Source organism: Rana temporaria, chromosome 1, assembly GCF_905171775.1.
Source record: "Rana temporaria chromosome 1, aRanTem1.1, whole genome shotgun sequence".
In the NCBI taxonomy this organism is placed as follows: domain Eukaryota; kingdom Metazoa; phylum Chordata; class Amphibia; order Anura; family Ranidae; genus Rana; species Rana temporaria.
In genome coordinates this window covers 184,688,460-184,703,378 of record NC_053489.1, presented here as the reverse complement: position 1 = coordinate 184,703,378, position 14,919 = coordinate 184,688,460, and the positions used below count along the sequence as shown (strand labels likewise).

At 43.1% G+C, this 14,919-nt stretch overlaps 1 protein-coding gene across 1 annotated transcript in view; it reads right to left on the bottom strand.

Moving 5' to 3' along the window:
• Positions 1 to 14,919, bottom strand: part of ATP6V0A2 (ATPase H+ transporting V0 subunit a2) — a 96,890-nt gene that overhangs the window by 77,830 nt on the left and 4,141 nt on the right. Inside the window, exons 2-3 of the mRNA XM_040347335.1 lie at positions 5,139 to 5,217; positions 590 to 687 (exon numbers count right to left, since the gene is read on the bottom strand). Of these exons, the coding sequence (XP_040203269.1) occupies positions 590 to 687; positions 5,139 to 5,217 (177 nt within the window). The remainder of the gene's footprint in view (positions 1 to 589; positions 688 to 5,138; positions 5,218 to 14,919) is intronic.

Below are 14,919 nucleotides of genomic sequence, written 5' to 3'. Positions count from 1 at the left end.
GCGCCGTGCGAGTCGCACACACACAGTAGGAAACGGGCAGTGAAGGCGCAAGGCTTCACCACCTGTTTCCCTTAGTAAGGATAGAGGCACCAGGACCGAGCGATCACCAGCAATCGCCATCGGGGGGGAACCGACATCGCGGGCGACTAGGACAGGAAAGTGTTCTTATTAAAAGTCAGCAGCTACACGGTTAGTAGCTGCTGACTTTAAAAAAAAAAAAAAAAAAAAGTGTCGGTGGAATCCTCCTTTAAAAGCTGCAATTCCTAAATCCTTCCTCTGATTTGGATGTACATACCCTCAAATTAAACCTAAGAGTGTGCACTTTCAGTCCATATCCATTATACAAGTATAGCATGAATAGGTTTTGGCAAATACCTGACAAAAACTAAAATTGTGCGCGTGTCCAAATATACATGGACCGAACTGTATACATACAAACACACTGTATATAGTGTTTGCAATGTTTTAAATTCATTAAAGTACTTTTATTTGAGGAAATGATGGGGTGCAATTTACCTATGCCTTTTCTTGCAATAGGTCCTGTGATGCTTACAAATAAATGCATGCGACGCAATCTCGTGAGAGTTACCTGAATTTCTAGCACATGTTTTGGAAGGGGGGCTGCTGGCAACATATTTCCTTCTGGAACTGGAATGTCCGATTTCTTGATTTCCAAAACCAGGTACCCTGTTATGAAAATGAACAAGTACATTCAAAGGGTGAAGCATAAACATAAATGAAGGAGCTCAGCGTCTTATTCACAATAGCCTTTATAGTATTTATTTTTTGAATGCATTCTTTAATCAAAGTTTTCCAATATAAATGGCGATAAACCACACTACACCAACATTTGGTGGGCCCTAAATTTTTTTTTTTTCCAGAATAGATTTTATTGAGGGTAAATAACAATACAATAGGATATACAGTACGCACATTAAGTAGGTGATGCAACAAAGTGACATTTGCAAAGAATATTGTAGATACAGTACAAGTATTTGAAAATCATATTAAAACAGTTCATTTTATTTTCCCCTTAATGTGTGTCCCCTAGACTGTAGGCGCTAGTGAATATAGGGGGGGTAGGGGCCCTAAATTTTTATATCTACATAAAAAAAAAAATATTATATATATATATATTTTTTTTTTATTACACTGAAATTTGCATAATACAACAAATGTAAAAAAAAAAAAAAAAAAAGGGACAGAACTAAATCCCCTCAAGGTCAACTACAGGCATTACACATTCGAAGATCGAATGCAACTGCAAACTCCTTTATTTCGCAAAATGGAATGAGGGAGGATTTTAACCACTTCAATACCGGCCCATTGTCATTTGACGTCCACAGATGGGATCTCCCATCCTGGGTGGACGTCAAATGACGTCCTGGGCTTTGCGGGTGAATATCTGAATGATGCCTGCAGCCAGAGGCATCATCTAGATATCCTCTTGTTCAGCCGGCGATTCTGCACGACATAAGAATGACCATAGCCGCGGTTCTGCCGCTTGATCGTTATTACAGGCGGCGGGAGGGGACATCCCCCCCCCCCCGCCGCCGCCATCCGGTGCTTCTCCGGGCTCTCCCCTGCCTTCGGGGGCCCAGAGAATGAATCGTCCGGTGTCGGCAGGAAGCATAGAGATCACTGGTGACCAGATGGTCACCAGTCATCTCTATGACCGCCGGAGGACCCGGGCGCGATGTGATGACGTCACGCCCGGGTCCCTGTAAGTAAATCTAAACTGGTAACCTGTAAAAATAAATTAAATTAAAGCATTGCCTATGGAGATTTTTAGGTACCAAAGTTTGGCGCCATTTCACGAGTGTGCGCATAATTAAAGCGTCACATGTTTGGTATCCATTTACTCGGTGTAACATAATCTTTCACATAATACAAAAAAATTGGGCTAACGTTACTGGTTTGTTATTTTTTTAATTCATGAAACAATTTTTTTTCCAAAAAAAAGGGTGTTTGAAAAATGATTGCGCAAATACCGTGCAAGATAAAACGTTGCAATGACCGTTGTTTTATTCCCTAGGGTGTCTGCTAAAAAAACATATATGTTTGGGGGTTCTGCGTAATTTTCTAGCAAAAGAATGATGATTTTTACATGTAGGAAAGAAGTGCCAGAATAGGCCCGGTATGGAGGTGGTATAAAAGCCCTGTATTGAAGTGGTTAAAAAGTAGAAGCCAAGCCAAGCCAAGCCAAGCTTTTTTTTTTTTTTTTTTTAAGTCTTTTGACAATGAGCTTTACTTTAAAAAGTACTGAAATGTTGCTCACAATGACCAACAGTTCCCCTGTTCTGTGGTGGTGGCACCAATGCTGTATACTGGCCTAGGCCAACAAGGCCCAGGCCTAGGGCACTTTGCAGGGGGGCAGCACGGAAAGTGTCCCCGCTGGCTTGTGCTACACTGTTGGTGTAACGCAAGCTGTTTCTAATTTTGACTGTCCTATTATCCTGGACCACAAACCTTCCTCACTGAGCTATATGGTTTCTGCTGTACCATTGGCATGGTTATATCTTCTTAGTCCTCTCCATAAAATTATCAGAAATTTGTGCTTGAAGTAGAACTATAGGCAACACCTTTTTTTTTTTCATTTTGGATAGAGTAAGGGAGGGTTATAGCCCATGTCAGTTTATTTTTTTTTTACCATCCCTGTCCCATTGCAGAGATTTCCCTTCACTTTCTGCCCCATAGCCAAACAGGAAGTGATAGGAAATCTATGCAAATTAAAGAGAATCTATTCCCCCCACCCAGGCATTGAGAACTAGTGTCCCCACTCGAAAATGTCAGGGTGGGTCTTAAACAGAAAGGGGTGTGGCCTTGACAGGAAGGGGGTGGGTCATATTTAAATTAGGGGGTTCACGAGTTTAGTCAGGCCTAGGGCGGCACAAAACCTAAATACACCACTGGGTGGCAGCATAATAAAATGGTGGTAATTCTGGTGCCACCATGGGCTGGAGTTTACACCATAAGACCATCTAAAGAGAAGTGACTTTTTATTGGATGTGCAGCAGATGTAAAGAAGAACAAAAAAACTACAGCTAATGTGAAGATTGGCTTTCTCCCAGGCAACACATTTTAAAATAGGAAGCAGAAAACAAAAAAGTCACATTTATAAAAAAAAATGTAAACATATACTAGGTAACCTATAACAGGGGCTCCTCTATTTAACACTGTTGCATACCTTGGCTTTAGTAGCAATTACATATTCAGATAATTCTCTTTTCTCAATGCATAAGGGCTTGAAAAATGAAGATTAGGCAGACCAGGAGTTTTATAAGAAAAACAGATTATAAAAAAAATTATATGTTATATATATATATATACACACACACACACACACACACACACATACAATTTTTTTTTTAATTAAAAATAAAATGAAAAAACAAAAAACACACAGCAAGTTGGGTACAAGTAAGAAATGGCAGCAAAACACATTTGCAAAAGATCCAAAAAAAATATTATTATTATTACATTATTTTTAAAAATCACAGATGAGGACAGGGGGAAAATATAGTTCATCCATAGTGCATAGTCCATAGTGCATCCATCTAGCTATAAGCCATTTAGTTAATAAAACAGCAATAAATCTTTCCAACGCTTAACATAAATTTGCTTCTGAAAATGATTATATTTGGAATACTTTATTCTATAATTGCTTTGGTGAGGTTGCTATGTGTTTTAATGATAACGGAACATACGCGTGTCATAGAAGATAGGACTAAACATGTGATTTCCAGCAGGAAAAACATTAGCACATAGCGATCCCTTTACTAAATGTAACAAGCTAGACATTTGCACTTTGTTTTATGTAGAAGATTACTTTCATGTGACACAGCACAAATTCCTCTACAAAGTGGAAATGGTCTGCTGTCACTGGTATAAACTGGAAGCCTTCTCCCTGTGTAGCTTTAGACACATTACAAGAAAAAACTAAACAAAAAACAATATAATCCTATCTGAACACATCATAAAATGTAACTCAAGCCAAAAAAGTATTTTCTAGTTTTGGAGCGCATAGGGAAGGTTAAGAATCCAGGTCTTCAAACTGAATGTAAACCTTAGACATGAAATTGGATTAAAGCCTACCCCTCTAGTGTGTGCTTGTCTCAATTGAAACCATTAAAGCGGGAGTTCACCCAATGATGTTTTTTTTTTATCTTTTCCCCTTAGATGGATGCTCGTTTTGGCTAGGGGAATCGGCTAGTTGTTTTAAAATATGAGCTGTACTTACCGTTTACGAGATGCATCTTCTCCGTCGCTTCCGGGTATGGGTCTTCGGGAGCGGGCGTTCCTTCTTGATTGACAGTCTTCCGAGAGGCTTCCGACGGTGGCATCCATCGCGTCACTAGTAGCCGAAAGTCGGTGCGGCTCTATACTGCGCCTGCGCACTGACGTTCGGCTTCTTTCGGAAAATCGTGACGCGATGGATGCGACCGTCGGAAGCCTCTCGGAAGACTGTCAATCAAAATAGGAACGCCCAGTCCCGCAGCCCATACACGGAAGCGGCGGAGAAGATGCATCTCGTAAACGGTAAGTACGGCTCATATTTTAAAACAACTAGCCGATTCCCCTAGACAAAACGAGCATGAAGCTAAGGGGAAAATGTGTTATGTACGGGTGAACCCCCGCTTTAAGTATCATTTCTGTCTGCTGTGTCGTTCCTTTGCTATAAACATCATTCACTTCTAACAAGTTTTCCTGACACCATGAGAAAAATGGTGACAGGGGAGGGAGCTCCAGCTGATTGACAGCCTCAGCTCTGTTGCTGTGTGCAGGTGGTGTGTCCCTTCGCTCCAATCAGCCCTCAGAGCTCTCCTCAATGAGTTCTTTAGAGTGTAACTTCAGCTCTTTTCTTTCGAACAACACAGAACAAGGCTTGGTAAAGCTAGTAATAGAGAAATGATCAGCTACAATTAGCCCGCAGGCAATGCTAGTGACTTTGCTTTTTGAATACAGCTTTCATAGTTCAGATCCCTTTTAGATGCAAATCATAACATCTAATAGCTTATGTCTGACCAGGTACAAGTATGCAGTTGCCAAACCCATCCAAGATATATAAAGCACGAAACAAAGAAAGCGGTAGTGCATGCATATCACAAAACCCAAACATGGATATTTTCACTACCCACCTAATATTCTTTCCAACTCTTCACACTTCTTTACTTCACCAACAAATCTTTTCTGAAAGGCACTCACATGAGGGTTCAGCTGTTAAAATAGATTTAAAATGTGTTTAGAATACACAAGCAATGCAAGCACATGCAGAAAACATCCATCATCATATTGTATATTTTTAGAACACATTCAGCGATTGCCTGCTGCAAACCGCTGAGGCCGGCAACACAGGTGTGCTGCCATTTTCTTACTACTTTTTGCGCGGTTATAAGGAAAGAGAACCAAACACACAATCTAAGGTCATTTATTGAAGTATTTCAATATGTTATTAAAGATTAATTCATGGCAGCTTAAACAAGTCATCCATTTTTTTCCAACGGTGAGTTTAAGAGATGGATTTCCTGCTTCTACAGGATCGTTAGTTAGTTAGGTAGGTAGGGTAACCGATTTTATATTGAGTGACGGTTGTTAATCTATGTCAAATACTTACTATGTATTGTGTGTATTTCACTCTGCCCCAGGATGTTCTGGTGGCATTAAATTGTACTGTACTGCTCTTCAATAAACTTCTTTTTTTTTTCAAAAGAAGATGTCCAGTTTTTTTTCTTCCAAACTTAGTTTATACATCTATTAAGCATTCTGCACTTGTGAATAAGTCCTCAGTTGCATTCCAGATCGGCACCCTTAGGCCGCGTACACACGGTCGGTCCAAACCGATGAAAATGGACTGAAGGACCTTTTCGTTGGTCCAAACCGATCGTGTGTGGGTCCCATCAGTCTGTTATCCTTCGGTCAAAAATGTTAGAACTTGCTTTAAAATTGAACCGATGGACGCTTAACTGATAGGTCAAAACCGACGGTTAGTATGCAAAAGCATCGGTTACAAACCCACGCATGCTCAGAATCAAGTCGACGCATGCTTGGAAGCATTGAACTTAATTTTTCTCTGCATGTCGTTGTGTTTTACATCACCGCGTTGGACTCGATCGTTTTTTAACTGATGGTGTGTAGGCACATCAGACCATCAGTCAGCTTCATCGGTTAACCGATGGAGAACGGTTCTCATCGGATGGACCGACCGTGTGTACGCGGCCTAAGGCCCCATTCACACCTGAGTGTTTTGGAGCTTGAAGCCTGGGGGGAAATCAATTATTCTCTATGGAGATGGTTTGCGTCTCTACTCCAAAACGGCTGAAGCCAGAAGCTCCAAAACGCCTAAAGTCGTTTTGGAAAAAACATTTAGGTAGGTAAAGGTTTTTTACGTTGGTGACCTTTTGACCTGTATAAAAATCGAGTGACTTTCTGGCCATAAAAATGCTACGCTCAGGTGTGAAAAAACCCTACGATTGAGTTTACAGCCCCCAATCCTCACCTCCTTTAGCTGTTAAGGCAGCAGCCCTAGGTGTACAGATGTCGCAGCAGGAATAAATCACCCTCTTGCTTTTGATTGGTGCTACCACCTGCCAATCACTACCTATTTAAGTAAATGGGGCCACTCTGCAAGCGCATGCTTCTGTGAGGTCCAAGGGGTTAAAGCAGGTGGAGAGAAAACACAGCACTGCCTGCTTTAACCCCTTGTTTGCTGCACTGCATAAGGTTGCAGAGCAGCCTCATTCACTTGAATGGGTCATGCTTGGCAGGTGCTACACCCACCAACCATGACAGGGCGTATAACATCTGCTGCCACATGTGCACACAGCACTACAGAGGAGAAATAGGCTTATGCAGCTCTTGCTCCCTACAACAGCTCCAACTTTAAAAGTAGTCCCTCTACATTGCATTCTGTTTGCTGCTTTAGGATGGCGGGTGACCAAACCCAGACCGTGACCTACCAGTAACCTATCCTCGATCTACAGGTTGCTGACCCCCGACCTACAGAAATAGAAGGTACAATCTACATTAAACAATGTGTGTTTAGTATCACTTTAAGGTTTTATCTTAGGCTCCATTCACACTAGGCGGACTCCGTCGCTGTCTCCTATGGAGCGATCTGATGAAAACGGACAGCATGTCCGTTTTCATCAGATCTTACCCGATCCGCCAGGAACGGATGGGGACGTATCCCCAAACGTCTGTTTTTAGTGGACCGGATCGGGTCAGATGTCAGCGGACATGTCTCCGCTGACATCCAACGCTCCATAGAGATGCATGAAGTGGCCGTTCAGGTCCGCCGTCAAAACTGACAGGCGGACCTGAACGGTCCGTCCATGTGAAAGGGGCCTAAACCAAAGTACAATTTATTTTAAAATAATGCAGTTTATCAAAAAAAAAAAAAACGAAATGTATTCATCAGTTTAGGCAGATATGTATTCTGCTACATATTTTTGGCAAAAAAATAAAAAATGCCGGCGATCAGTGATTTTTAGCGGGACTCCGACATTGCGACGAACAGATCGGACACCTAAATTAAATGTGACACTTTTTTGGAAACCAGTGACATTCTTACAGTAATTAGTGCTAAAAATATGCACTGTTATTGTACTAATGACACTGGCAAGGAAGGGGTTAACATCAGGGTCAATCAAGGGGTTAAATGTGTTCCCTGTTTGTGTTCAACTGTATGGAGGACTGTGTGACTGGGGAAAAAGAGATCCGTCTGCCTGCATAGCAGAAAGACGTGATCTGTGTGATCTCCCTTGCCAGAACAGAGATCTGCCTTGTTTACACAGGCAGACGCCCATTCTGTCACTGCAGGGAACGATCGCGGGTGGCCGGCGGACATCGAGTCTGACAGACCCGCTGATTGGATCCCCTGCTGGACAACGGGAGCGCACGCCTACAAAAGCCAGTTCACGCAGCGGCATACAGCTACAGCGATTTGTGGGAAAGAGCCGCTTTGCAACAGTATAACGACGGCGGCTGGGCGGGAAGCGGGTAATAAAGCAAAGTCAGAAAAGCTTATTGTTCCAGTTTACATATATTTAAAACACTTTAGAATTTTGTAACTGTAGGACATAAAATACAGTGATATATTGGTTAACAAACGCTTTAGTTCATGAAGAACTCGGTTCACGAACAGAAGAGTTCACAAAAAATTGCTTCGGGAAGTGAACTCCGCTTCGGTTCACGAACACAAGTCGCGGACATCTTCCCTGTTCTGAAATGTTCTTATTGAAACGAGCAGTGCAAGATGAGTTCTAGGCGAACCAGTCTGACCCCTAGATTAGTCATTTAAATTGGGGTTTGGGATAGTTTCAAATAAGAATTAAAGCGGAGGTTCACCCAAAAAATCAATTTTTAACATTAGATTGAGGCGAATTATGTGAAGCAGAATCGGGTGTTTTTTTTTTTTAAATCAATGCAGTACTTACCGTTTTAGAGATAGATGTTCTCCGCGGCTTCCGGGTATGGGCTGCGGGACTGGACGTTCCTATTTGATTGACAGCCTTCCGACGGTTGCATACAGCGCGTCACCAGTTCCCGAAACTAGCCGAACGTTGGTGCGCAGGCGCCGTATAGAGCCGCACCGACGTTCGGCAACTCGTGACAGACTGTATGCGACCGTCGGAAGGCTGTTAATCAAATAGGAACGCCCAGTCCCGAAGATCATACCCGGAAGCGGCGGAGAACATCGATCTCTAAAACGGCAAGTACTGCATTAATTAAAAAAAAAAAAAAAAACACCCGATTCTGCTTCCCACAATTAGCCTCAAACTAATGTTAAAAAAAAAAAAATTCGGGTGAACCCCTGCTTTAAAGGAGGAGCTATCGTTTTTTTTTTTCTTCTTTTTAGATGTACACATGAAAGAGGTCAGCTCGATGTCTGCCCGTTACCCACGATCGTGGTGGGTGAGGAGAGGCAGATGTAAACAAAGAGATTCTCCGTTCTGCCTAGTGACATGACAGTGATCTACTGCTCCCAGTCATGTACCTGCCAGTTAGAACACACCCAGGGAACACACTTAACCCCTTGATCGCCCCCTACTTTTAACCCCAGCGTAATTTTTACATTGATCAGTGCATTTTTTTTTTTTTTTTTTTTTAGCACTGATGTAGAAGTGTCACTGGTCCAAAAAGTGTCATTTGGGGTCAGATTTGTCTGCGGCAGTCCCAAAAGGTAAAAAAAACAGTGAAGACAATAAAAAAAAAAATCTAAATCTAAATCTAGCCAATAGTTTGTAGACATTTTGCAAAAAAAAAAAATATATATGCCTATTGTGGTATTTTTAACTAACATAATGTAGAAGAATATATAATCGGCCTAAATTGATGAATTCATTCATTTTATTTTTTTATTTTTTTGGGGATAAACATTATAGCAGAAAAGTAAAAAATAAATAAAAAAAATTGGTCTTTAGTATATAGCCCCCCAAAAAATGGCCTGGTCATTAAGGTGGCATTTCACATACATCCAGCTGTAGCTGTGATAAGACTTCTCAGCTGGCCTGGACCGATGTTGAAATAGTTCCTTATATAGTTACACAGTAGATACATATTACACTAAAAGGTAAATATAATTTTTCTATTACTTTGGTATGTACTGTATCATATTTTCTCACTTAGCAACATGTAAAAATAAACCTGCAGAAAAAGAGTTCCTTTTGGACTGAGTCAGTAAGTTTAAAATGTTGCAAGTGCCCCACGGAGTATATTTCTTGTCTCTTCCTGTTCTGACTAGACAGGCAAGACAGGAGAGGAAATGCACTCTCTTGTAAACGCACAATAATACAATCCAGATGGAATTTCTATACAACTACAAGAGAGTCTTTTTTTTTTTTTTTTACAACTGCATAGGAGGGTTAGAGTCTGTCAGGTTTGCATTGCCATTTGTAGCTCTGTTGTAAAAAAATGTCATGAATTTGTGTCAGGACAGGAAAAGGAGTGAAGAGCGCTCTAAGGGCTTGATAACACTAGCAGCACCCCTTGTCACCTCTCTGAAAAGCAATGTGTGATAAATCACTTATTAACAGTTGAAAGGTGGCTGGAAGGCGATATGTCAGCTCCTTGGTACCCATTTAAACTGTGAAATGCCTTTACTAATTTTCAGCTTTCAGCACTGTCACACTTTGAATGACATTTGCCCGGTCATGCTACACTGTACCCAAATGATTTAAAAAAACAAAAAACAAAAACAGCTTTCTTTTGGTGGTATTTAATCACTGCTGGGTTTTTCATTTTTGGCAAAAAAAAAAACGAAAATTCAGAAAAAAGAAAAAAAAAAGTTTTTGTTAGTTTGTCATAAAATTGTGTAAATAAGTAATTTTTCTCTTTCGCTGATGTGTGCTGATGAGGCTGCACTGATATGCAGATGTCACTGAAAGGCAGCCTTTATGGGCATCCCTGTGAGGAGATGCCACCGATCGGCTCTCCTCACACTCCATCGGTGTAAGGCGATGAGAGTCGATAAATGGCATTTCCTTGTTTACATGTGACTGGCTCCGATTGGACAGACTGGGGCGACGTCATATGACATTGTCCCAGAACAAACAGAGCATCCCGCCCACTGTCATTTGTCTTTACGGCGGGCGTTAATTAACCTTTTGCCGACCGCGCCATAGCAGAAATACTGCTACAGCGCGGTCGAGTTATTGTGACAGGACGTCCCTGGGACGTCCTCGTGCACTTCCGCGTTTGCGCGTCCCCTGGGGCGCGCTCGCGGAAGTGTCCGTGCTCGCCGGGTCTAGAAGACCCGGCGCATCACGGATCACAGTAAATTGCCGCGAATCGCGGCTGTTTACCACGTGATCGCTCCGTCAAATGACGGAGCGATCACTTGTAAACAAACCGGCGTCATTTGATGACGCCGGTTCCTCCCTCTCCTCTCTGTACCGTTCGGTACAGTGCGAGAGGAGGAGGGGGGGGAGCGCGGGGTGTCAGCAGTGCTGTGGCTGGATCTGTGACAACTGCAGTCACAGATCCAGCCATCCCTCCCAGCTCAGCAATACTCTGCAATACCCCCCCATACTCTGCCATACCCCCCCATACTCTGCCATACCCCCCCATACTCTGCCATACCCCCCCATACTTTGCCATACCCCCCCATACTCTGCCATACCCCCGCCATACCCCGCCATACCCCGCCATACTCTGCATACCCCCCCATACCCCGCCATACCCCCCCATACTCTGCATACCCCCGCCATACCCCCCCATACTCTGCATACCCCCGCCATACCCCCCCATACTCTGCATACCCCCGCCATACCCCGCCATACCCCCCCATACTCTGCATACCCCCGCCATACCCCGCCATACCCCCCCATACTCTGCATACCCCCCCATACTCTGCATACCCCCCCCCCATACCCCGCCATACCCCGCCATACCCCCATACCCCGCCATACCCCCATACCCCGCCATACCCCCATACTCCGCCATACCCCCATACTCCGCCATACCCCCATACTCCGCCATACCCCCATACTCTGCCATACCCCCATACTCTGCCATACCCCCATACTCTGCAATACCCCCATACTCTGCAATACCCCCATACTCTGCAATACCCCCATACTCTGCAATACCCCCATACTCTGCAATACCCCCATACTCTGCAATACCCTGCGCGATACTCTGCAATACCCAAATACTCTGCAATACTCCGCAATACCCCAATACTCTGCAATACCCCCAATACCCCAATACTCTGCAATACCCAAATACTCCGCAATACCCCAATACTCCGCATATATAATGTTTTGGGGTTCTATGTAGTTTTCTAGCAAATAAATTGTGATTTTTCCATGTAGGAGAGAAATGTCAGAATTGGCCTGGGTGCTCCAGAACGCCTGATGGCGCTCCCTGCATGTTGGGCCTCTCTATGTGGCCACGCCGTGTAAAAGTTGCACACATGGGGTATCGCCATACTCGGGAGGAATAGCAGAATGTGTTTTGGGGTGTCATTCGTGGTATGCATATGCTGTGTGTGAGAAATAACCTGCGAATATGACAGAAACAAGTTTGTTTGTTTTTTTTTTACAGAATTTTCGGTCGTTTTTCTTTTATAGCGCAAAAAATAAAAAACCCAGAGGTGATCTAATACCACCAAAAGAAAGCTCTATTTGTGTGAAAAAAAGGACAAAAATTTCAAATGGGTACAATGTTGTATGACGGAGTAATTGTCATTCAAATTGTGAGAGCACCGAAAGCTGAAAATTGGTCTGGTCAGGAAGGGGGTTTAAGTGCCCAGTGGTCAAGAGGTTAAAGTATAACTAAAGGAAAGACGTTTTGTTTTGTTTAGGATAGAGTCGGGAGGGGTTAAAACCGTCCGGTTTTTATGGCTGTCTGTGTCCCTTTTAGTAAGATTTACCCCATTAACATCCCAAATTTTGATTGGTTACCAGAACAGGAATAAAGGCAAAATCTTCCAATAGGGATGCCAGCTCTGATGACAACTTTGGAAACATTTCTTCTCACTTCTTATTGTGACTATAGGACAGGAAGTAAAAGGGAAAGCTCCCCACTGGGACACAGATGAAAAAAAAAAAAACACTGATAGCGGTTATAACCATCCCTTAGGCTCCATTCACACTTGTGCGACTCCAAAAACATGCAACTTTCATTGCCACTTTGATGTGACTTTGGCAGGGGTCAAAGACAGACGTGTGACTGGATGGGTCTCTGCAGTCGGGAAAACTGTTGACTTTTGAGTGTTTACATTGCAGTCTTTGGCACTCAGGTTGCAAAGTAGCGCAGGAACATTTTGCAATTCATTGCAACTGAAAGTTTCATAGATTTGAAGGGCTTCCATTGAAATACATGTTCTCCGCCTTGTGACGTGACATTATGGGCCAGATTCACATAGATTTAGAAAGGCGCAGCGTATCAGAGATACGCTACGCCGCCGTATCTTACCTGGCTCTAAGTCGAATCCAGGAAGAATTTGCGCCGTAAGTTACGGCGGCGTAGTGTATTTCTGGCGGCAGAATTCAAATTGGCGTCCCCGCGCCGATTGAACTGCGCATGCGTCGTCACAAAATTTCCCGCCATGCATTGCGCTAAATGACGTCGCTAGGGCGTCATTTTTTTAACTTAGATGTGACTTACGTCCATCCCTATTCACGGACGACTTACGAAAAAAAAAAATCAGATTTTGACGCGGGAACGACGGCCATACTTTAACATGGCAAGTCTATCTATACGCCACAAAATACCAGCTTTAACTATACGCTGGAAAAAGCCAACTACAGACGACGTTAGAAAATGCGACGGCCGCGCGTACGTTCGTGGATCGTCGTAAATCGCTAATTTGCATACCCGACGCGGAAAACGTCGCAAACTCCACCCAGCGGGCGCCGAAGTATTGCACCTACGATCCGAAGGCGTACGAAGCCGTACGCCTGTCGGATCGAACCCAGAAGCCGTCGTATCTTGGTTCAAACTAAAAGATACGACGTGGGAAATTTGAAGATACGCCGGCGTACTTGCTCTGTGAATCTGCCCCTAAGTGTCCAAAGTTGCATGACAAGTCACACAAGCATGAATGGAGCCTTTTTCCAAAATGTAAAAAAAAAAAAAAAAAAAATTTGATATTATATTATATTATATTACATATACACACACACACACCTGTGTCCTAGTCCTCTCTTGAATTCTTATTTATTTCTACTCACAACAATTTTTTTTTTTAAATATATATATATATATAAAAAAAATACATACTTAATTTCTACTTGGAAGCTAAAAGTGGAGCTCTGCTTGTTTGCTTTCTTCCCCCTCAGCTGCCACATTTGGCACCTTTTGCTGGGGATGGGGGAGCAGGTACCCATCCCCACTTATGGGAGACCTCGCATCAGCAACGTCCCCCCCACTGCTGGTAGAAAACCAGCTGTGAAGCCGCAAGGCTTAACTGACGATTTCCCTCACAAGGAATGGCAGTGGCAGCACCCGTGACACGATTAAAAAAATAGAATCGCCTGAGGTGCCGCCATTGCAGGCTCCCTGGACAGGCAAGTGTCCTTAACTTAACCACTTAAGGACCGCCGCCTGTAAATATACGTCGGCAGAATGGCACGGGTGGGCAGATGGACGTACCGGCACATCCTGTACATCTACCCAGCCGTGGATCGTGGGCACGCGCCCGCGACCCGGTCCAAAGCTCTGGGACCGCGGACCCGATCGCCGTGCTTCACTGTGGCGGCTGCATCGATCGTGTCATCCCCTTTATAGGGAGACACAATCGATGACGTCACTCCTACAGCCACACCCCCCCTACAGTTGTAAACACACACTAGGTGAAACATAAACCCTTCAGCGCCCCCTGTGGTTAACTCCCAAACTGCAATGTGAAAATGACAACGGTTCCAAAAATGTGTCAAAATTGTCCGAAGTGTCTGCCATAATGTCGCAGTCACCACTGATTGCCGCCATTAGTAGTAAAAAATTTTTTTTTTATAAAAATGCAATAAAACTATCTCCTATTTTGTAAACGCTATCAATTTTGCGCAAACCAACCGATAAACGCTTATTGCTATTTTTTTTACCAAAAATATGTAGAAGAATACGTATCGGCCTAAACTGAGGAAATTTTTTTTTTTATATATATATTTTTGGGGGATATTTATTATAGCAAAAAGTAAAAAAATATTGCATTTTTTTCAAAATTGTCGCTCTATTTTTGTTTATAGCACAAAAAATAAAAACCGCAGAGGTGATCAAATACCACCAAAAGAAAGCTCTATTTGTGGGAAAAATAGGACGCTAATTTTGTTTGGGAGCCACGTCGCACGACCGCGCAATTGTCAGTTAAAGCGATGCAGTGCCGAATCGCAAAAAGGGGCCTGGTCCTTAACCTGCATTTTGGTCCGGGGCTTAAGTGGTTAAAAGTCAGCAGCCACAAAGATCAAGATATCTAAA